This window comes from Melanerpes formicivorus, unplaced genomic scaffold (genome assembly GCF_026170545.1).
Source record: "Melanerpes formicivorus ecotype bairdi unplaced genomic scaffold, bMelFor1.0.p_v2 SCAF_67, whole genome shotgun sequence".
Lineage (NCBI taxonomy): Eukaryota > Metazoa > Chordata > Aves > Piciformes > Picidae > Melanerpes > Melanerpes formicivorus.
Window position 1 is genome coordinate 1,178,594 of NW_027142419.1, and position 22,572 is coordinate 1,201,165.

At 54.4% G+C, this 22,572-nt stretch overlaps 1 protein-coding gene across 1 annotated transcript; it reads right to left on the reverse strand.

Moving 5' to 3' along the window:
- Nucleotides 1–188: 188 nt before the first annotated feature.
- On the reverse strand, nt 189–21,387 carry LOC137453467 (protein-arginine deiminase type-1-like). The gene is made up of 16 exons (XM_068162721.1): nt 21,231–21,387; nt 14,465–14,645; nt 13,417–13,489; nt 13,279–13,340; nt 11,385–11,517; nt 9,922–10,047; nt 9,076–9,254; nt 8,894–8,997; nt 8,707–8,818; nt 7,983–8,090; nt 5,023–5,171; nt 3,402–3,546; nt 3,218–3,311; nt 1,365–1,444; nt 746–874; nt 189–655 (listed from the first exon to the last, which is right to left on the reverse strand). Exons 1-16 carry the CDS (start codon nt 21,320–21,322, stop codon nt 422–424), a joined length of 2,001 nt encoding a protein of 666 aa, XP_068018822.1. The 5' UTR covers nt 21,323–21,387; the 3' UTR covers nt 189–421.
- Nucleotides 21,388–22,572: the final 1,185 nt, after the last annotated feature.

The window sequence follows — 22,572 nt, forward strand, 5'->3', positions numbered from 1 at the left end:
GGAGTGGCCAGGCACTGGCAGAGGCTCCCCAGGGAGGTGGTGGAGTCCCCATCCCTGGAGGTGTTCAAGAGACCTGTGGCCATGGCCCTTGGGGACAGGCTGGGGGCATGGTTTGACTTGGTGATCTTGGAGGCTTTTTCCAACCCAAACAATTTCTCTTCACTGGAGTTTGGCCCCCAGTGTAAGCATTTTCATGGTGAGTGCTGTGCTGGGGGAGCCATGCCCCTGTGCCACACCACCCCCAAGTGTCGTCCGGCAAGTGGAAAACCACCTTCCCCTCTGCCACCAAACCCCACAGCCAGCAGCAGGAGGCCAGGGGAAAGCTGCAGCCCATTTTTATTGTCAAGCCACTGCCTCTGAAGGCACTTGGAGGGATGGGGAGCAGGGTTTGGGGCAGGGGAACGTGGGTGCTGGAGCCACTTCAGGGCACCATGTGCCACCACTTGAAGGCGAAGGGCTTGCGCCGGACGTTGGTGCCGCAGTGAACCTCCCCCAGGAGGCGGTGGTAGGAGAAGAAGTCATCAATGAAGGTGCAGGTGAGGCCCAGGGGCTCCAGCAGCGCCCTCACTCGCTCCTCCAGGCAGCACTGCCCACCCACCACTGGGCCAAAGGGCTTGGGGATGCCCAGGTGCCTGCCCAGCACCAGCATGTTCACCTGTGGCAACAGGGAGGGAGGTAAGAAGGCAAATCCCAGCCCAAAGCCACGTCCCAGGGCTCAGGGCAAGGAGGGGAGGATGACTCTCACCATGTCTGGGAAGAAGGCTTCGGCGCCTCTGTCCGCCTTGTCCTGGAAGAGCTGAGGGAGGTCAATGATGTCCTGCTCAGACAGCCCCAGAGAGCGCTTCAGGATGTCCCTGTTCCAGTTGATGCAGCTCTGGGGGCAAGGAGGGGACAGGAGTCAGTGGTGGGGCTGGGGGTGGGGAGAGGGATGGGTGGGTGGATGGGTGGAGGGATGGGTGGAGGGAATGGAGGGATGGGTGGAGGGAATGGAGGGATGGGTGGAGGGAATGGAGGGACGGAGCAGCAGAGGCATGGACAAAGGGATGGCTAGAGGGAGGGAGGGATGGATGGGTGACTGGATGGTGGGACAGGTGGAGAGATGGATGGAGAGATGAGTGGAGGGGTGAATGGAGAGATGGGTGGGTGGATGGAGAGACAAAGGTGAGCAGACAGACTGTCAGGGATAGACACAGCAGTGGACAGATGGAGGGAGGGAGGAATGGGTGGAGGAATGGAGGGACAGAGCAGCAGAGGGATGGACAAAGGGATGGGTAGAGGGAGGGAGGGATGGGTGACTGGATGGTGGGACAGGTAGACAGATGGAGGGAGGGATGGAGGGAGGGAGGGCTGGAAAGGAGCCTCACCTGAGCATAGGTATTGAACTTCCTGAGCTCTTCATTGGCCAGAATCTCATTGATGGTCAGCTTGGAGACCTTCTGCAGTCCTGCAGCACAGAAATCCAGGCAGGACACTTGGGATGAGGCTGCCCCTCCCTGGAGGTGTTCAAGGCCAGGCTGGGTGAAGCCTTGAACAACCTGGGCTGGTGGGAGGTGTCCCTGCTCGTGGCAGGGGGATTGGAACTGGATGTTCTTTGAGGTCAATTCCATTAGGTCTTTAAAGTCCCTTCCTCAAGGCCCTAAACCACTCCAGGATTCCCTGACTTGAGGGACAGAGCCAGGAGCTCCCACCCTGCACTGATCTCCATCCCCAGCAGGGAAATCCACACCATGAGGCTTTGGAATGAACTCTGCTTGATTCTCCCCTCCTCCCCTAGCTGCAGGCAGCACTTCCCAGCCATCAGCTGGCTTTGGGGGTGTCAGGTGTGACCCCACACTGCATTTCGTGCCAGGTTGAGGCAGCTCCTCTCTTGCCTCCCACCAGGGCAGAACAAATGAGCCTCAGACAAATGGAGTGCAGAAGTGATGGACAATTCAGAATGGAAAAGCAGTGAAGTGTTCCACAGAGAGCTGCAAGCAGTGACAAAGGAGATCCCAAAGCACACAGAGCCCCTTGCAGCACACCCAGAAGCCTCCCAGCATTTCCCCCTTCTGCCTACCTGAGGCTACACCCAAAACCCCCCCAGGGCTCCTTCTTCCCCCTGCCCCTCTCCACTGTTAGGCTAATCTCAGCTGGCCAGATCTGAGACTGCCTTTCCTCCTTCTCTTCCTGGCCAGGCTCAAAGTCCTTGAGATAACTCCCCCTCTATTACCAGATAGAGAGCATCTCCCATGGGAGCAGCAAGGGAAGGAAGAGGAAGTGTGAGACCTTGCTGGTTAGGCCACACCTGGAGTCCTGTGTCCAGTTCTGGGCTCCTCAGTTTAAGAAGGACATTGAGAGACTTGAAGGTGTTACAGAAAAGGGCAAGAAAGCTGGGGAGGGGTCTGGAGCACAGCCCTGGGAGGAGAGGCTGAGGGAGCTGGGGTTGCTTAGCCTGCAGAAGAGGAGGCTCAGGGGAGACCTTCTTGCGCTCTGCAACTCCCTGAAGGGAGGTTGCAGCCAGGTGGGGGTTGGGCTCTTCTGCAAGCAGGCACCCAGCACCAGAACAAGAGGACACAGTGTCAAGCTGTGCCAGGGGAGGTACAGGCTGGAGGTGAGGAAGAAATTCTTCCCAGCAAGAGAGATTGGCCATGGGAATGTGCTGCCCAGGGAGGTGGTGGAGTCCCCATCCCTGGAGGTGTTTAGGAAGAACCTGGCTGAGGCCATGGTTGAGTTGCTCAGATGGTGCTGGGTGATAGGTTGGACTTGATCTCTGAGGTCTCTTCCAACCTGGTTAATTCTATTCTATTCCATTCTATTCCATTCTATTCTATTCCATTCTATTCCATTCTATTCCATTCTATTCCATTCTATTCTATTCTATTCTATTCTAATCCATTCTATTCTGTTCCATTCCATTCCATTCCATTCTATTCCATTCCTTTCCATTCCATTCCATTCTATTCCATTCCGTTCCATCCCATTCCATTCCATTCCATGCTGACTACACCAGTCATGGATGGGGATGTGAGACACCAGTCTCCCCATTCCATAGGGAGCAGGATATTATGGGTATGAAACACACAGCTGCCTGTGCCCACCCACTGGGCTGGACCCTGGGGGGCACCAGAGGTGTGTCTGGTGTGGCAGCAGCAGGAGACACCCAGCCCAAACTGCCAGGCTGCATTTGGCAGGAGAAAGGGCAGAGGAGCCCCACCAAGCCCCACTCCCCACCCCTCACCTTCAAACATGGCAGCCTCACCAAAGCCCTCCTCTTGCTTCTCCTTGAAGAGCTGGTAGCAGGCGCTGGGGCTGGCCAGGAGCAGCCGGAAAGCCTGGGGAGGGGAGAAAGGGCAGGGTTGGGGGGGGAGGGGAGAGGATTTAAAGCCTGCACCTCCCTGTTCCCCCTCCCTGGGACTCCTTACCTTCCGGTCAGGAGCGGGGACGAAGGTGAGGAACTCATCTATGTGGCCAACATTGAGCCAGTCTGAGAAGAGCTCCACTGGAGCCTGCACTTGCTGAGCCACCAGGAAATCCTTCACAGCTTTGGCCATCCGCCGGCCGCCGGACCTTGGGTGGGGGGGAGGCACAAGGAAGGGAGCTGCCACTCTGGGGTGTCCAAGGTGAGGCTTGGCTTGCAACCACCCCCGAGTGTGGCATAAAATGGGCACAGCAGCTGAACAGGGGGAGTTCCACCTGAACTGATACTGTGAGATACTTAGGGCAAGAGGATGAACAGAAGTGCTTCATGTGAGCGATCACAACTTGAGCTGGTGTATGTTGTGCATGTAGAGTAGCCTGGATTAGTCTCAGGAATGTGCTGCCCAGGGAGGTGGTGGAGTCCCCATCCCTGGAGGTGTTTAGGAAGAGACTGGATGGGGTGCTTGGTGCCATGGTTTAGTTGATCAGATGGTGCTGGGTGAGAGGTTGGACTTGATGATCTCAAAGGTCTTTTCCAACCTGGTCTGGTCTGGTCTATTCCTATTCCTATTCCTATTCCTATTCTATTCTATTCTATTCTATTCTATTCTATTCTATTCTATTCTATTCTATTCTATTCTATTCTATTCTATTCTATTCTATTCTATTCTATTCTATTCCATTCCATTCCATTCCATTCCATTCCATTCCATACACATGGGGGCACTTCTTAACTCAGGGGGTGGCAGAGCCCTGGAGCAGGCTGCTCAGAGACATGGTGGAGTCTCCATCTCTGGAAGCTTTCCAGCCCTATCTGGATGCATTCCTCTGTGACCTGCCCTGGGGGATCCTGCTCTGTTAGGGTGTTAGGCTGAGTGATTGCTGCAGGGCTCTGCCAGCTCCTGCCCAGGTCACACCAACCCCATGCAATGCTCCAGGCTTGGGGCAGAGTGGCTGGAAAGTTGCCTGGAGGAAAAGGACCTGGGGGTGTTGGTGCACAACAGCTGAGGAGGAGCCCAGGGTGTGCCCAGGTGGTGAGAAGGTCACCAGCAGCCTGGGCTGGATCAGCAAGAGTGTGGCCAGCAGGACCCAGGAATTGATTGTTCCTCGGTACATAGCACTGGTGAGATCACAGCTTGAGTTCTGGGTTCAGTTTTGGGCTCCTCACTCTGAGAAGCACATTGAGAGGCTGGAGCAGGTCCAGGGAAGGGCAAGGAAGCTGGGGAAGGGTCTGGAGAAGAGGGCTGGTTAGGAGTAGCTGAGGGAGCTGGGGGTGTTGAGCCTGGAGGAAAGGAGGCTGAGGGGAGAGCTTCTGGCTCTCTACAGTTCCCTGAAAGGAAGTTGGAGGCAGGCAGGGATTGGTCTCTTCTCCCAGGGAACAGAGATAGGACAAGAGGAAATGCCCTGAAGTTGCCCCAGGGGAGGTTTAGACTGGACATGAGGAACAATTTCTGCCCTGCAAGAGTGGTCAGGGGTTGGAACAGGCTGCCCAGGGAGGTGGTGGAGTCCCCATCCCTGGGGGTGCTCAAGCAATGCGTGGCCATGGCACCTGGGGCCATGGTGGGGTTGGGCTGCTGGTTGGGCTGGGGGAGCTCAGAGGTCCCTCCCAAGCCCTCCCATTCTCACCTGGGGAAGCTGCTGCCAATCAGGATGCGGCCCAAGGGGTAATCCTTGCCCTGCACCGACACCGGGGGGCTCACCTCCAGGTTCCCAAAGGAATCCAGGCTGGAAGCACCCCCTGGTGCCTGCCTGGCCACGTAGCCAAAGTCAGGGCCCTGGATGAGAGGGGGAAAAGGGCAAGAATGGGGAAAAAGGCAAGAATGAGTTAAAAATGGCAATGATGCTTAAATAAAAGGCAACTGTGGTTAAAAAAGAGTCAATAATGGCTTAAAAATGGCAATAATGGCTTAAAAAAGTCAATTATGGCTTAAAAATGGCAATAATGGCTTAAAAATGGCAATAATGGCTTAAAAATGGCAATAATGGCTTTAAAAAGGGAGATAATGGTTAAAAAAGTCAATAAAGGTCATACAAGGCAATAATGGCTTAAAAATGGCAATAATGGCTTAAAAATTGCAATAATAGCTTAAAAATGAGTCAATAGTGGCTTAAAAAAAGAGTCAATTATGGCTTTAAAATGGCAATAATGGCTTAAAAATGGCAATAATGGCTTGAATTGGGAATAATGGCTTAAAATGGCAATAATGGCTTAAAAAAGAGTCAATTATGGCTTAAAAATAGCAATAATGGCTTAAAATGGCAATAATGGCTTAAAAAAGGGAAATAATGGCTAAAAAAGTCAATAAAGGTCAAACAAGGCAATAATGGGTAAAAAATGGCAATAATGGGTAAATAAAAGGCAGTTGTGGTTAAAAAGCAGACAATAATAGAATAAAAAGGCAGCAATGGTTAAATAAATGGCAATAATGGTTAAAATAAAGGCAATAATGGCTTAAAAATGGCAAAAATGGCTTTTAAAAGTCAATATAGGTCAAAAATGGCAATAATGGGTAAAATAAGGCAATAATGGGCAAATAAAAGGCAAGAGTGGGTAAAAGAGTCAATAATGGTATAAAAAGGCAACAATGGTCGAAATAAAGACAACAATGGTCAAAATAAAGGCAACAATGGTCAAAATAAAGGCGATAATGGGTTAAAAAATGGCAATAATGGGTAAAAAATGGCAACAATAGGTAAAAAATGGCAACAATAGGTAAATAAAAGGCAGTTGTGGTTCAAAAAGAGTCAATAATGGCTTAAAAATGGCAACAATGGCTTTTAAAAAGGAAATAATGGCTTTAAAAAGGAAATAATGGTCAAAAAAGGAAATAATGGTCAAAAAAGGAAATAATGGTCAAAAAAGGCATGAATAGGTAAAAAATAGTAGTAATGGGTAAAGAAAAGGCAATTGTGGTTAAAAAACAGACAATAATGGAATGGAAAGGTAACAATGGTTAAATAAATGGCAATAAAGGTTAAAATAAAGGCAATAATGGCTTAAAAAAGGGAAATAATGGTTGAAAAGGTCAATTAAGGTCAAAAAAGACAATAATGGGTAAAAAATTGCAAGAATGGTTAAATAAAAGGCAATTTGGGTTAAAAAAGAGTCAATAATGGTATAAAAAGGTAACAATTGTTAAAGAAAAGGGAATAATGGTTAAAATAAAGGCAATAATGGCTTTAGAAAAGGAAATAATGGTTTAAAAAGTCAATAAAGGTCCAAAAAGGCAAGAATGGGTAAAAAATGGCAATGATGGGTAAATCAAAGGCAACTGTGGTTCAGAAAGAGTCAATAATGGCTTAAAAATGGCAACAATGGCTTAAAAATGGCAACAATGGCTTAAAAAAGGGAAATAATGGTTGAAAAGGTCAATAGAGGTCAAAAAAGGCAATAATGTGTAAAAAATGGCAATAATGGTTAAATAAAAGGCAACTGTGGTTAAAAAAGAGCCAATGGTATAAAAAGGAAATAATGGTTAAATAGATGGCAATAAAGGCTAAAATAGAGGCAATAATGGCTTAAAAATAGCAATGATGGTTAAAATAATGACAGTAATGGCTTAAAAATGGCAATAATGGCTTGAAAATGGCTTAAAAATGGCAATAATGGTTAAATAAAAGGCAGTTGTGGTTAAAAAGCAGACAATAATGGAATAAAAAGGCAACAATGGTTAAATAAATGGCAATAATGTTTAAAATAAAGACAAGAATGGTTTAAAAATGGCAATAATGGTTAAAAATGGCAATAATGGTTAAATAAAAGGCAATAATGGTAAAAATGAAGGCAATAATGGTCAAAAATGGCAATAATGGTTAAAAATGGCACTAATGGTCAAAATAAAGGCACTAATGGTCAAAATAAAGGCAATAATGGTTGAAAATGGCAATAATGGCTGAAAATGGCAATAATGGCTTAAAATGGCAATAATGGCTTAAAATGGCAATAATGGCTTAAAATGGCAATAATGGTTAAATAAAAGGCAGTTGTGGTTAAAAAGCAGACAATAATGGAATAAAAAGGCAGCAATGGTTAAATAAATGGCAATAATGGTTAAAATAAAGGCAATAATGGCTTTAAAAATGGCAATAATGGTTAAGAATGGCAATAATGGTTACACAAAAGGCAGTAATGGTCAAAATAAAGGCAGTAATGGTCAAAATAGAGGCAATAATGGTTGAAAATGGCAATAATGGCTTAAAATGGCAAGAATAGCACCAGAACAAGAGGACACAGTCTCAAGCTGTGCCAGGGGAGGTTTAGACTGGATGTGAGGAAGAAATTCTTCCCAGCAAGAGAGATTGGCCATGGGAATGTGCTGCCCAGGGAGGTGGTGGAGTCCCCATCCCTGGAGGTGTTTAGGAGGAGCCTGGCTGAGGCACTTGGTGCCATGGTTTAGTTGATCAGATGGTGCTGGGTGATAGGTTGGACTTGATGATCTCTGAGCTCTTTTGCAACCTGGTGAATCCTATTCTATTCTATTCCCATCTCAAAAAATGGAGGGAATTTTTTTATTTATTCCTATTTTGTGAGGGGGTTGCAGATCTTTAGGCCTTGTTGGAAGAGGGAGGAAGGAGAGGTCAGGTACCAGGATGCGCTTGACAGGGAAATCCACCAGGCCGCCGTCACGAGGCGAGTCGAAGACGACAGGGAAGGTCTTGTGGGGAGCTTGGATGTAGCCAAATTCCATCTCATCCTGGAGAGAGGAGGAAGAATAAGGTGGAGAAGGGGTGGAGAAGATGGGGAAGGGACGGAAATGGGAGGGAGAAGACATGGAGATGGGAGGGAGGAGGGAGGGAGGGAAGAGGGAGGGAGGAGAGAGGAGGGAGGAGGGAGGGAGGGAGGAGGGAGGGAGGAGGGAGGGAGGAGGGAGAGATATGGAGAAAATTTGGAGGAGGGACGGAGGACGGGTGGAGGATGGAGAAGAGAGGGGTGGAGGAGGGATGGAGGAGGGATGAAGGGGGGATGAAGGGGGGATGAAGGGGGGATGAAGGGGGGATGAAGGGGGGATGAAGGAGATGGAGAAGAGAGGGATGGAGGAGGGATGGAGGAGGGATGGAGGGGGGAAGGAGGGGGGATGAAGGAGATGGAGAAGAGAGGGATGGAGGAGGGATGGAGGGGGGAAGGAGGGGGGATGGAGGGGGGATGAAGGAGATGGAGAAGAGAGGGATGGAGGAGGGATGGAGGGGGGAAGGAGGGGGGATGGAGGGGGGATGGAGGGGGGGGTGGAGGGGGGGTGGAGGGGGGGGTGGAGGGGGGTCCATCTGGAGCTGCTGCAGCAAGGCTGGTGCTGAGCACCATCCTGCACACACCTGGATCCAGCGGTCGCGGCGGTTCTCCAGCAGCGGGCAGACGGTGAGGGGGCACTTGGCTTCCTCAGCCATGGCACGCACAGCTGCCACGAAATCCTGATTGTTCTCCACGCTGGGAAGGGAAAAAGGGATGTGGGAGCTGAGCCAGCAGCAAGGCAGGGGCTGCAGCCACCCCCTCAGCACCCACCTGCAGACAAAGACCTCCAGCGGAGCCAAGGTGTTGGGGGTCATGATCCAGGGAGCCACGCGGAACACCACCGTGTCGGTGAAAATCGGCGTCTCCAGCAAGTCCTGGGGCCAGGAGGGGACAAGGTCTGGGATCTCCTCCCCCTCGTAAGGCCCCAGCCCAACCCTGCCCACAGCTGGTACCTTCTCTGGGCTCTCCAGCAGCGTCACATGGAAAGTCACCAGCCCTGAGAAGTCGACGTCGGGGAAGGAGAGGCCCTCCACGTAGAAGATGCTCTCCTCCTGGTGCCGGCTGGGTTTGATGGTGTAGGAGAGCTTCATGCCCCCCAGCACATGCTTGTAGTCCTTCAGTGCTGTGCTGTCTGTGGGGACAAGCACCATGCAACCCCTCAGACAGCTGAGCCACTCTTCTGCAGCCTCTCTGCAGCCTCTTCTGCAGCTTCTCTGCAGCTTCTCTGCAGCCTCTCTGCAGCCTCTTCTGCAGCCAAGTGGCCAAGAGGGCCAAGGGCATCCTGGCCTGCATCAGGAAGAGTGTGGCCAGCAGGAGCAGGGAAGTCACCCTGCCATGTGCTCAGCACTGCTTAGGCCACACCTGGAGTCCTGTGTCCAGTTCTGGGATCCTCAGGTTAGGAAAGAGGTTGAGCTGCTGGAAGGTGTCCAGAGAAGGGCAAGAAAGCTGGGGAGGGGTCTGGAGCACAGCCCTGTGAGGAGAGGCTGAGGGAGCTGGGCTTGCTTAGCCTGGAGGAGAGGAGGCTCAGGATGACCTCTGAGGTCTTTTCCAGCCTTATTGATTCTATGAGTCTATGATCATTGCCATTAACCAGGACCTGTTCCCAGCACTGAGCCCCGGGGCTTACCACTCGTGCCTGGCCACCAACCAGAGCCATCTCCCTTCCCTCCTGCTCTCTAGGCCCAGGCAGCACAGCAGCCAGGTTGTAACTCAGTGGAATGCCCACACATCCAAGGTTGAATCCTGATCATTTGGGGTGGTGTATTCCCCCCCCAGGAGCCCATCCCCAGGCCACTCACTGCCGCTGTAGAAGACTCCCACTTTGCCGGCGCTGCTGTAGTCCGTGTGGAGCACCAGGCGGTGCCCGGTGAAGATGGTGCGGGGACCTCGGGTGTGCAGCACCAGCTGGGACATGTCCTTCAGGTCTGCAGGGGAGGAGAGGAAAAGAGGTGTAAGAAAGGAAAATTTGAGGGTGAGCCTGAGGGGGGAGTGGTAGTTTAAAGGTTGGACCTTTAAAATTTCCCTCAGCTCCCAGAGGCTGCCCAAGCTGTCAGCCCCTGGCTGGGACAGCAGTACACTGAGCTGGGTTAGGAAATGGCTGGAGGCTGAGCCCAGAGAGTGGTGGGGAATGGTGCCACAGCCAGCTGGCAGCCAGGCACCAGTGCTGTGCCCCAGGGAGCAGTGCTGGGCCCCAGCCTGTTCAATATCTTTATTGATGATCTGGAGGAGGGCACTGAGTCCATCAGCAGTAAGTTTGCAGATGACACCAAGCTGGGGGCAGGAGTTGATCTGTTAGAGGCTAGGAGAGGCTCTGCAGAGGGACCTTGCCAGGCTGAACAAATGGGGAGAGGCCAAGAGGATGGCATTCAACAAGTCCAAGTGCCAGGGGCTGCACTTTGGCCACAACAACCCCAGGCAGTGCTACAGGCTGGGGGCAGAGTGGCTGAGAGCAGCCAGGCAGAGAGGGACCTGGGGGTAGTGGTTGACAGCAGCTGAACAGGAGACAGCAGTGTGCCCAGGGGGCCAAGAAGGCCAAGGGCATCCTGGCCTGCAGCAGGAAGAGTGTGGCCAGCAGGAGCAGGGAAGTCCTTGTGCCCTGTGCTCAGCACTGCTGAGGCCACACCTGGAGTCCTGTGTCCAGTTCTGGGCTCCTCAGGTTAGGAAAGAGGTTGAGCTGCTGGAAGGTGTCCAGAGAAGGGCAAGAAAGCTGGGGAGGGGTCTGGAGCACAGCCCTGTGAGGAGAGGCTGAGGGAGCTGGAGTTGCTTAGCCTGGAGAAGAGGAGGCTCAGGGGAGACCTTCTTGCTCTCTGCAACTCCCTGAAGGGAGGTTGGAGCCAGGTGGGGGTTGGTCTCTTCTCCCAGGCAGGCAGCGGCAGAACAAGAGGACACAGTCTCAAGCTGTACCAGGGGAAGTTTAGGCTGGAGGTGAGGAGAAAGTTCTTCCCAGAAAGAGAGATTGGCCATGGGAATGTGCTGCCCAGGGAGGTGGTGGAGTCCCCATCCCTGGAGGTGTTTAGGAAGAGCCTGGCTGAGGCACTTGGTGCCATGGTTGAGTTGCTCAGATGGTGCTGGGGGAGAGGTTGGACTTGATGATCTCTGAGCTCTTTTCCAGCCTGGTTCATTCTATGATCCACTTCCAGCTAGGCTGGGATGGCAAATTTAATGTTTGGAGGGTGGGGGGGGAACTTCTCAAGCCACCAGAGGGAGTGGGAGGGAGAAGCCTGAGGAAGGGGAAGGGTTTGTGGATGGGAGGAGCAGGTACCGGCGTAGGAGCGGACGGTGGCGTCGCGGTTGTCCGGCGTGGAGCTTTGCAGCGCCCAGGCCCTGGGGTCGTCGCGGTCGCAGTTCACCAGCAGGATGGCTCCGTGCCCGTCAGGACCCCAGCTCCATGTAGCCTGCAGAAGAGGAACTCTGGCAGTTTAGGCTGGGTGCCTCCTAAACTGCAGGCTCAGAGTTACCACTCCAGTGTCCAGCCCCAGGCAGCAGGGGATGGTGTCCAGTTCTGGGCTCCTCAGGTCAGGAAAGAGGTTGAGCTGCTGGAAGGTGTCCAGAGAAGGGCAAGAAAGCTGGGGAGGGGTCTGGAGCACAGCCCTGGGAGGAGAGGCTGAGGGAGCTGGGGTTGCTTAGCCTGGAGAAGAGGAGGCTCAGGGGAGACCTTCTTGCTCTCTCCAACTCCCTGAAGGGAGGTTGGAGCCAGCTGGGGGTTGGTCTCTTCTCCCAGGCAGGCACCCAGCAGCAGAACAAGAGGACACAGTCTCAAGCTGTGCCAGGGGAGGTTCAGGCTGGAGATGAGGAAGAAATTCTTCCCAGCAAGAGAGACTGGCCATGGGAATGTGCTGCCCGGGAAGGTGGTGGAGTCCCCATCCCTGGAGGTGTTTAGGAAGAGCCTGGCTGAGGCACTTGGTGCCATGGTTTAGTTGATCAGATGGTGCTGGGGGAGAGGTTGGACTTGATGATCTCTGAGCTCTTTTCCAACCTGGTTCATTCTATTCTATTCTATTCTATTCTATTCTATTCTATTCTATTCTATTCTATTCTATTCTATTCTATTCTATTCTATTCTATTCTATTCTATTCTATTCTATTCTATTCCATTCCACTCCATTCCACTCCATTCCACTCCATTCCATATACCCTTCAGCCTTACAAATCCAGTTGCAAAGTCATTCCCTTTTCTTCTCTTCCCTCTCTGCTCCTGTGGGAGATGCTTTCTTGCTGGCTAACAGTGGGGAAGTATCTCAGGCCACTTTGGCCTGTTTAGCCCTAATGCCAGGATGAGAGAGGGGATGCACAGTATCAGGGCTGCCCACCTGAGCCCAGCCTAGCAACCGGGGGCAAGAAAGAACCCTGGGGGTTTTGGGTGCACCCCAGGCGGGGAGGAGGGAAGGGTTAGGGTTTGGGGTGTAAAGGAACTCTGTATGCTTTGGAATATGCTTTGTAGTTTTTTGTAGCCTGGTAATTGCTTTTGCATTTAAACTTTCCATGTCTGGAGCCTCTGCGCCAGGAAGGCTCTGGAGGTGCTGGAAGGTGTCCAGAGAAGGGCCACGAGGAGGAGCAGAGGGCTGGAGCTGCTCTGCTGTGAGCACAGACTGAGAGAGTTGGGGTTGTGGAGGCTGGAGAGGAGAAGGCTCCCAGGAGCCCTCATTGTGGCCTTCCAGGATCTGAAGGGGGCTCCAAGAAAGCTGGGGAGGGACTTTTGAGGGTGTCAGGGAGGGATAGGACTGGGGGGGGATGGAGCAGAACTAGAAGTGGGGAGATTGAGATTGGCTGTGAGGAAGAAGTTGTTCCCCAGAAGGGTGGTGAGAGCCTGGCACAGGCTGCCCAGGGAGGTGGTGGAAGCCTCCTGCCTGGAGGTGTTTGCAGCCAGGCTGGAGGTGGCTGTGAGCAACCTGCTGTGGTGTGAGGTGTCCCTGGCCATGGCAGGGGGTTGGAGCTGGCTGAGCCTTGAGGTCCATTCCATCTCTAACAGTTCCAGGACTCTGATTCTATGACTATCCAACCCCTGTGTGTGTGCATCATTCTCTTTCCTCTTTTAGGGGACCAGAGCATCTGTCCTGCTCTAAACTGGGACAGGACCAAAGCAGGGCTGGGGGTGTCAGCCATCCCCCCAACCCCTCCCAGGGTGGTCCCAGGGGGGTCCCAGCCCTCCTTTCTACCTTGTCCAGCAGCGTCCTGCTGACCGTGCCGCTGCGGCTGGTGTCGGCATCCAGCGAGACCTCTGTGGGGAGAGGGATGCTGGGAGGGGCTGCCCCCACTGGTGCCACGGGCTGGGGGTCCTGTCCCCCCTCACTTACCCACACAGGTGAGGTACAGCATGGCTCTGCCTATGGGCACCCCACCGGACTCCCCAAAGTAGGAAATCCTGACCTGCAAGGAGGAGCAGCTGCTCAGCAGCACTGTGCAAGGAAGGGCCACATCCTGCCTGGCACCCACCAGCCCCCCACCAGCCCCCACCAACAACCACCAGCTCCCCACCAACCCCCATCAACACTCACCAACATCCAACAGCCCCCACCAACACCCACCAGCCCCCACCAGTCCCCACCAATATCCACCAGCCGCAAACAACCACCACTAGACCCCCACCAACACCCACCAGACCTCCACTAGTCCCCACCAACCCCCTCCAGCCCCCACCTATATCCACCAGCCCCAAACAACAACCACCAGACGCCCACCAACACCCACCAGCCCCCACCAGCTCCCCACCAGCCCCCATCAACACCCACCAACATCCAACAGCCCCCACCACCAAACACCAGCTCCCCACCAGCACCCATCAGCCCCCACCAGCCCCCACCAGCCCCCACCAATGTCCACCAGCCCCAAACAACAACCACCAGACACCCACCAACACCCACCAGCCCCAACAACAACCACCAGCACCTCACCAGCCCCCACCAACAACCACCAGCTCCCCACCAACCCCCATCAACCCTCACCAACATCCAACAGCCCCCTCCAACAACCACTGACACCCAACAGCCCCCACCATTCCCCACCAATATCCACCAGCCCCAAACAACAACCACCAGACACCCACCAACTCCCACCAGCCCCCCACCAGCCCCCATCAACACTCACCAACATCCAACAACCCCCACCACCAACCACCAGCACCCAACAGCCCCCACCAACAACCACCAAAACCCAACAGCACCCAACAGCCCCCACCACCAAACACCAGCTCCCCACCAGCACCCAACAGCCCCCACCAACCCCCACCAGCCCTCCACCAGACCCCTGGCAGCACCCACCAGCACCCATCAGCCCCCACCCACACCCACTAGCCCCCACCCACACCCACCAGCACCCCCCAGCCCCTGCCCCCCCAGCCCTCACCTTTTCATCCCCCACGTCCTTGCTGAGGGTGTCCATGGCCAGCAGCACCTCCGCCCCGGTGTCCAGGGGCCAGCGCCCCACCAGGGAGGGCAGTTTGATGCTCTGTGTCTCGTGCACCACATAGAGCTTCACCCCTGGTGTCCCCTGCACGTGGAAGGTGACAGCACCTTTGGGTGCAGAGCTGGGCAGGGAGGGAGGGAAAGGCCAGTGAGAGGTCTGCTGGCAAAGCAAAGAGCAACCCAGCTGCTGGAGGAGCACTGCCCTGCGCTCAGTGCTGCCCAGGCCACACCTGAGGCAATCTGAAGACAGATGGGCAGAGGCCAAGGGCAGGAGATTGAACACATCCAAGTGCCAGGGGCTGCACATTGGCCACAGCAACCCCAGGCAGTGCTACAGGCTGGGGGCAGAGTGGCTGAGAGCAGCCAGGCAGAGAGGGACCTGGGGGTAATGGTTGAATGGTAGGCTGAACAGGAGCCTGCAGTGTGCTCAGGTGGCCAAGAGGGACAATAGCATCAGGAAGAGTGTGGCCAGCAGGAGCAGGGAAGTCCTTGTGCCCTGTGCTCAGCACTGCTTAGGCCACACCTGGAGTCCTGTGTCCAGTTCTGGGCTCCTCAGTTTAAGAAGGACATTGAGAGACTTGAAGGTGTCCAGAGAAGGGCAAGAGAGCTGGGGAGGGGTCTGGAGCACAGCCCTGGGAGGAGAGGCTGAGGGAGCTGGGGTTGCTTAGCCTGGAGAAGAGGAGGCTCAGGGGAGACCTTCTTGCTCTCTGCAACTCCCTGAAGGGAGGTTGTAGCCAGGTGGGGGTTGGTCTCTTCACCCAGGCACCCAGCACCAGAACAAGAGGACACAGTCTCAAGCTGTGCCAGGGGGAAGTTTAGGCTTGAGCTTAGCAAGAACTTCTTCCCAGGAAGAGAGGTTCCCTTTGGGATGTGCTGCCCAGGGAGGGGTTGGGGTCAATATCCCTGGAGGTGTTGAAGCAGAGCCCGGAGGAGGCACTGGGTGCCAGGGTCTGGTTGATCAGTTAGTGTTGGGTGGTTGCTTGGACCTGGTGATCTTGGAGCTCTCTTCCAAGCTGGCTGATGCTGTGGTCTCAGAGGTCTCCTCTAACCTCACCAGTTCTGTGATTCTGTGATTCTATGCAGCATGAGGCCACAAGTCCTGCAGCACACAACGACCCCTGCAAACTGCAGCTGCAGCAAGCCCTGCAACACACAATGAGCCCTGCAAACAGCAACAACATGTCCTGCAGCACACAGTGAGCCCTGCAAACTGCAGCTGCAACAAGTCCTGCAGCACACAGTGAGCCCTGCAAACTGCAGCTGCAACAAGTCCTGCAGCACACAACGACCCCTGCAAACTGCAGCTGCAGCAAGTCCTGCAGCACACAATGAGCCCTGCAAACTGCAGCTGCAGCAAGTCCTGCAGCACACAATGAGCCCTGCAAACTGCAGCTGCAGCAAGCCCTGCAACACACAATGAGCCCTGCAAACTGCAGAAGCAACAAGTCCTGCAGCACACAACGACCCCTGCAAACTGCAGCTGCAGCAAGTCCTGCAGCACACCATGAGCCCTGCAAACTGCAGCTGCAGCAAGCCCTGCAACACACAATGAGCCCTGCAAACTGCAGCTGCAACAAGTCCTGCAGCACACAATGAGCCCTGCAAACTGCAGCTGCAGCAAGTCCTGCAGCACACAATGAGCCCTGCAAACTGCAGCTGCAGCAAGTCCTGCAGCACACAATGAGCCCTGCAAACTGCAGCTGCAGCAAGTCCTGCAGCACACAATGAGCCCTGCAAAATGCAGCTGCAACAAGTCCTGCAGCACACAGTGAGCCCTGCAAACTGCAGCTGCAGCAAGTCCTGCAGCACACAATGAGCCCTGCAAACTGCAGCTGCAGCAAGTCCTGCAGCACACAATGAGCCCTGCAAACTGCAGCTGCAGCAAGTCCTGCAGCACACAATGAGCCCTGCAAACTGCAGCTGCAACAAGTCCTGCAGCACACAACGACCCCTGCAAACTGCAGCTGCAGCAAGTCCTGCAGCACACAATGAGCCCTGCAAAATGCAGCTGCAGCAAGTCCTGCAGCACACAATGACCCCTGCAAACTGCAGCTGCAGCAAGTCCTGCAGCACACAATGAGCCCTGCAAAATGCAGCTGCAGCAAGTCCTTCAGCACACAATGACCCCTGCAAACTGCAGCTGCAACAAGCCCTGCAGCACACAACGACCCCTGCAAACTGCAGCTGCAGCACCTCCTTCAGCACACAATGACCCCTGCAAAATGCAGCTGCAACACACAATGACCCCTGCAAACTGCAGCTGCAACAAGTCCTGCAGCACACAACGACCCCTGCAAAATGCAGCTGCAGCACCTCCTTCAGCACACAATGACCCCTTCAAAATGCAGCTGCAACACACAATGACCCCTGCAAACTGCAGCTGCAGCACCTCCTTCAGCACACAATGACCCCTTCAAAATGCAGCTGCAACACACAATGACCCCTGCAAACTGCAGCTGCAGCAAGTCCTGCAGCACACAATGAGCCCTGCAAACTGCAGCTGCAGCAAGTCCTGCAGCACACAATGAGCCCTGCAAAATGCAACTGCAACACACAATGAACCCTGCAGAATGCAACTGCAACAACTCTTGCAGCATCCAATAACTCTGCCAAATACAACTGCACCATGCAGCTGCACTAAGTCCTGCCACATGCAACCCTTCTTCCAATGCACACTAAACCCTGCCTGGTGCAGGTGCAAGAAGCCCTGCAAAACACAATCAAACCTGCAAAATGCTACACCCACGAGCCCTGCACCATGCAACTGCAAGTAATCCTCCTCAATGCAGCCAAGCCAGCAGCTTGAAATTGCCACAAGCCCTGCAACGTGCAGCAGGTGCTGCAAAGAATGTGGTTGGAGTGGGTCTTGTACCCTGCAGAGCACGACTGCAGCAAGTCCTGCACCGTGCAGCAAAGCCTGCAAAATGCCACTGCCACAAGCTCTGCAAGGCCCCACTGCAGGCAGTGCTGCCCCAGGCAAGGCTTCTAATTCTGCAGCATGAAGCTGCAACCCCTCCTGCAAGAGCAAGGAATCCAACAAAGCCATGGATGCAATGAGTCCTACAATGTGCAGCTGCAATAACACCCACACCCCCCTCCTGCAAAAAGCAACTGCAAGGGATCAGAGATTCACAGAATGCATCTGGTTGGAAGGGACCCCTAGGAGGTCATCTTGGCCAAGTCCCTGCAGTGATCAGGAACACCTCCAGCTACAGCAGGAAACCCTTCAGTATACAGCAAAGTCTGCAAAAGGCAAAGGCATCAAGACACAGAATCAGAGAGTCAGTAAGGTTGGAAAAGAGCTCAGAGATCATCGAGTCCAAGCTGTCACCCAGCACCTCCTGACTCCTAGACCATGGCACCAAGTGCCACATCCAATCCCCTCTTGAACACCTCCAGGGATGGGGACTCCACCACCTCCCTGGGCAGCACATCCCAATGACCAATTACTCTCTTGGTGAAGAACTTTCTCCTCACTTCCAGCCTAAACCTCCCCTGGCACAACTTGTCCTCTTCTTCTGGGGCTGGCTGCCTGCCTGGCAGAAGAGACCAACCCCCTCCTGGCTCCAACCTCCATGCAGGGAGTTGGAGAGAGCAAGAAGGTCTCCCCTGAGCCTCCTCTTCTCCAGGCTAAGCAACCCCAGCTCCCTCAGCCTCTCCTCACAGGGCTGTGCTCCAGACCCCTCCCCAGCTTTCTTGCCCTTCTCTGGACACCTTCAAGTCTCTCAATGTCCTTCTTAACCTGAGGAGCCCAGAGCTGGACACAGGACTCTAGGTGTGGCCTAAGCAGTGCTGAGCACAGGGCACAAGGACTTCCCTGCTCCTGCTGGCCACACTCTTCCTGCTGCAGGCCAGGATGCCCTTGGCCTTCTTGGCCACCTGGGCACACTGCTGGCTCATGTTCAGCCTACTATCAACCAGCACCCCCAGGTCCCTCTCTGCCTGGCTGCTCTCAGCCACTCTGCCCCCAGCCTGTAGCACTGCCTGGGGTTGTTGTGGCCAATGTGCAGAACCTGGCACTTGGATGTGTTCAATCTCCTGCTGTTGGTTTCTGCCCATCTGTCTTCAAATTGCCTCAGGAGAGGTTTAGTTTGGACATGAGGAACAATTTCTTCACTGCAAGAGTGGTCAGACACTGGCACAGGCTGCCCAGGGAGGTGGTGGAGTCCCCATCCCTGGAGGTGTTCAAGAAACCTGTGGCCATGGCACTGTGGGACAGGGTTTAGTGGCCATGGTGGTGTTGGGTTGATGGCTGGACTGGATGACCTTGGACGCCTTTTCCAACCCAAACAACTCTCTGATTCTATGAAATCTGAGAGTATTGCAGTGCCATCAATGATGCAAAGGGCAGCAAAGTGCTGGAAAGTGAAATGGCTCCAAATCCTGCAACCTTAAGGGCACTAAAACCTTCCACCTGCACTACATCCTGCACTGCTAAATCACAGCTGAGACTGTGAAATAGAATCACAGAATTGTTAGGGTTGGAAGGGACCCCAAGCCAGCTGATGCAACACCTACAGCCAGAGCTGTAGAGCTGATGCAAGACAGACACAAGCAGAGCTGTGTCAATTCGCTCATTCTGACACAGCTGACTTAATATAGAAACACAGAAGCACAGAATCGTCAGGGTTGGAAGGGAGCTCAAGGCTCAGCCAGCTCCAACCCCCTGCCATGGGCAGGGACACCTCACACCACAGCAGGTTGCTCACAGCCACCTCCAGCCTGGCTGCAAACACCTCCAGGCAGGAGGCTTCCACCACCTCCCTGGGCAACCTGTGCCAGGCTCTCACCACCCTCCTGGGGAACAACTTCTTCCTCACAGCCAATCTCAATCTCCCCACTTCTAGTTTTGCTCCATCCCCCCCAGTCCTGTCACTCCCTGACACCCTCAAAAGTCCCTCCCCAGCTTTCTTGGAGCCCCCTGCAGATCCTTCAAGGCCACAATGAGGTCTCCTGGGAGCCTTCTCTCCAGCCTGCACAACCCCAACTCCCTCAGTCTGTGCTCACAGCAGAGCAGCTCCAGCCCTCTGCTCCTCCTCGTGGCCCTTCTCTGGACACCTTCCAGCACCTCCAGATCCTTCCTGGAATAGGGGCTCCAGGAAGGCCACAAGGAGGTTTCCTCAGACCTTTCTCCTCTCCACACTGAACGACCCCAACTCTCTCAGCCTGTCCTCACAGCAGAGGTTCTCCAGCCCCCTGCCCATCCAGCAAGTCCTGCACCATGCAATTGCAACAAGTCCTGCAAAAATATCCCAAACCCCGGAATGCTCCACCCCAGCCAAGCCCTGGAACTGTTTGGGGATGAGGTTTGTTTTGCATGGGACAGAATCACAGAATCACCAAGGATGGAAGAGATCTCAAAGATCACCAAGCCCAACCTGTCAGCATAGACCTCATGACTACACCATGACACCAAGTGCCACATCCAATCCCCTCTTAAACACCTCCAGGGATGGGGACTCCACCACCTCCCTGGGCAGCACATTCCCATGGCCAATCTCTCTGACTGGGAAGAACTTTCTCCTCAGCTCCAGCCTAAACTTCCCCTGGCACAGCTTGAGACTGTGTCCTCTTGTTCTGCTGCTGCCTGCCTGGGAGAAGAGACCAACCCCCACCTGGCTACAACCTCCCTGCAGGGAGCTGGAGAGAGCAAGAAGGTCTCCCCTGAGCCTCCTCTTCTCCAGGCTAAGCAACCCCAGCTCCCGCAGCCTCTCCTCACAGGGCTGTGCTCCAGACCCCTCCCCAGCTTTCTTGCCCTTCTCTGGACACCTTCAAGTCTCTCAATGTCCTTCTTAACCTGAGGAGCCAAGAACTGGATTACACAGTACTCAAGACCCCCCCCCAACCATCCCCATTTCACCCCCCAGCAGCAAGCCCTGCTTGGCTGTATCCCCTGAAGAGGGAAGTAAAGCTGACACCTTGGGACAGGCTGCAACTGGCAGCGCTCCTCCCCAGCACAGCCGGCCACAGGCAGTGGGCCAAGGAGCAGAAAGGCAGAGCTGCCAGGAGGAAAACACAGCTCTACCCCCAGGGCAGAGGGGAAAAAACCCACCCTAGGGGCAGCAGGAGAGAATGGGCTGCAGTCTGCAGCAGCTGCGCGGGATGGGATGGGATGGGATGGGGTGGGATGGGATGAGATGGGATGGGATGGGGTGGAAAGCATGAAGGCAAATACAGCAGGAGCTGGGGCTTGAGCTGAGCTTCGAGGAAGCAGAAAAGGAGCAAAAAGCTGCTGCTGCAAACCACCTGAGCTTGGGCTGGGGCCAGGAGGTGACGCCTCGGCCGGCAACACCGCGGTGGTTTCACTCCCCACATCCCTCCCCCAAAGCAGGAGACAATTCCCTTTTGGAGGGGGGGACACACACAACAGCCTCTGCACCCGGGCTGGGGGGTGGGTGGGATCCTCAGCTTGGGGCAGCACCGAAAAGCTCCCTGGGAGGGCTTCTTTTTGCAGCCCCAAACCCCCGCAAAACGTTGCCTGGGAGAGGGGTCACAACCCGGCTGAGTTTGAGCATCTTCATCCTCCCCCCGGGGGCTCAACATCCCCTGGCAGATCCGCCCCGAAGCGGCAGCTCTGCCGCTGAAAGCAGGGCTCAGAACAGCTCTGAGCTATATTTATCAGCTTGATTAACGAGATAAAAGCAAAAAAGAAAGCAGATTTGGTTCTCCCCCACCCCCCACCCTCCCCTCTTCCTTCCCTTGCTTACCCACAGACATCCAGGGAGAGCTCCGTGCCCAGCACGCAGACGGTGCTGGTGGGACGCTGGGTAGAGAGCTGGACCCGGCGCTGCTGGGCCATGCTGGCAGGCCCCTGGGGCACCCTTGGGTGCTTGCGATGGGTGGCACGGGCTGTGTGTGTGTGTCGGGGGGGGGGATATATAAAGCCTGGCTACTGGGAGGGGATTAAGCAAAGCCCAGCTTAATCCCACCTCCGGGCTGGGTGTGCGCGCTGCCCGGCCGCGCTTCCTGGCGGTGGGGCATGAATCAGTGGCAGGGGGGGAAATGCACCCAAGACACCCACGAGGGGTTGGAGCTTGGCTCTTTTTTTCTCCCCCCCCCTGTTAGATTTCAAAGAAGCTCAAATGTGAGGTTGTTTTTCAGTGGTAGTGGCGGGGGGGGGGGGGGGGGGGGGATTGTCCTTCCCCACACTCAGCAACAAAGGGAGGCTGATGCGACCGAGCCACCCTGAAACCCACGCTGTCAAATATTCAGTGTGACACAGGAGCTGAGCTGGGGCTGTGCCAGCACCAGGCTCAGCTGGGTTTTATTTCTCCTTCTGAAGGGTTTTGTTTGTCTGGGTGGAAAAGAAATTGGCTGCAATCCTTCCTTTAGGTTGTGGGGGGGGGATGGTGAAGGTGCAAGCTGGGTGCTTGTCCCATCCCTGGCCTCAGCAAGGTTTTCTTTCTCCTCCTAAAGGGTTTGGATTGTCTGGGTGGAAAAGACATTGGCTGAAATCCTTTCTTTAGAGGGGGGGATTGAAGGTGCAAGCTGGGTGCTTGTCCCATCCCTGGCCTCAGCAAGGTTTGCTTTCTCCTCCTGAAGGGTTTGGATTGTCTGGGTGGAAAAGACATTGGCTGCAATCCTTCCTTTAGGTTGGGGGTGGTGGTGAAGGTGCAAGCTGGATGCTTGACCCATCCCTGGACTCCTTCTAAAGGGTTTGGATTGTCTGGGTGGATAAATTGGCTGCAATCCTTCATTTAGGTTGGGAGTGGGTGGTGGTGGTGGTGAAGGTGCAGGCTGGATGCATGTCCCATCCCTGGCCTCAGCAAGGTTTTCTTTCTCCTCCTAAAGGGTTTGCTTTGCCTGGGTGGAAAAGAAATTGGCTGCAATCCTTCCTTTAAGTCAGCGGTGAAGGTGCAGGCTGGGTGCTTGACCCATCCCTGGCCTCTTTCTAAAGTTGTTTGGATTGTTTGGGTGGAAAAGACATTGGCTGCAATGCTTCCTTTAGGTTGGGGGTGGTGGTGAAGGTGCAAGCTGGATGCTTGTCCCATCCCTGGACTCCTTCTAAAGGGTTTGGATTGTCTGGGTGGATAAACTGGCTGCAATCCT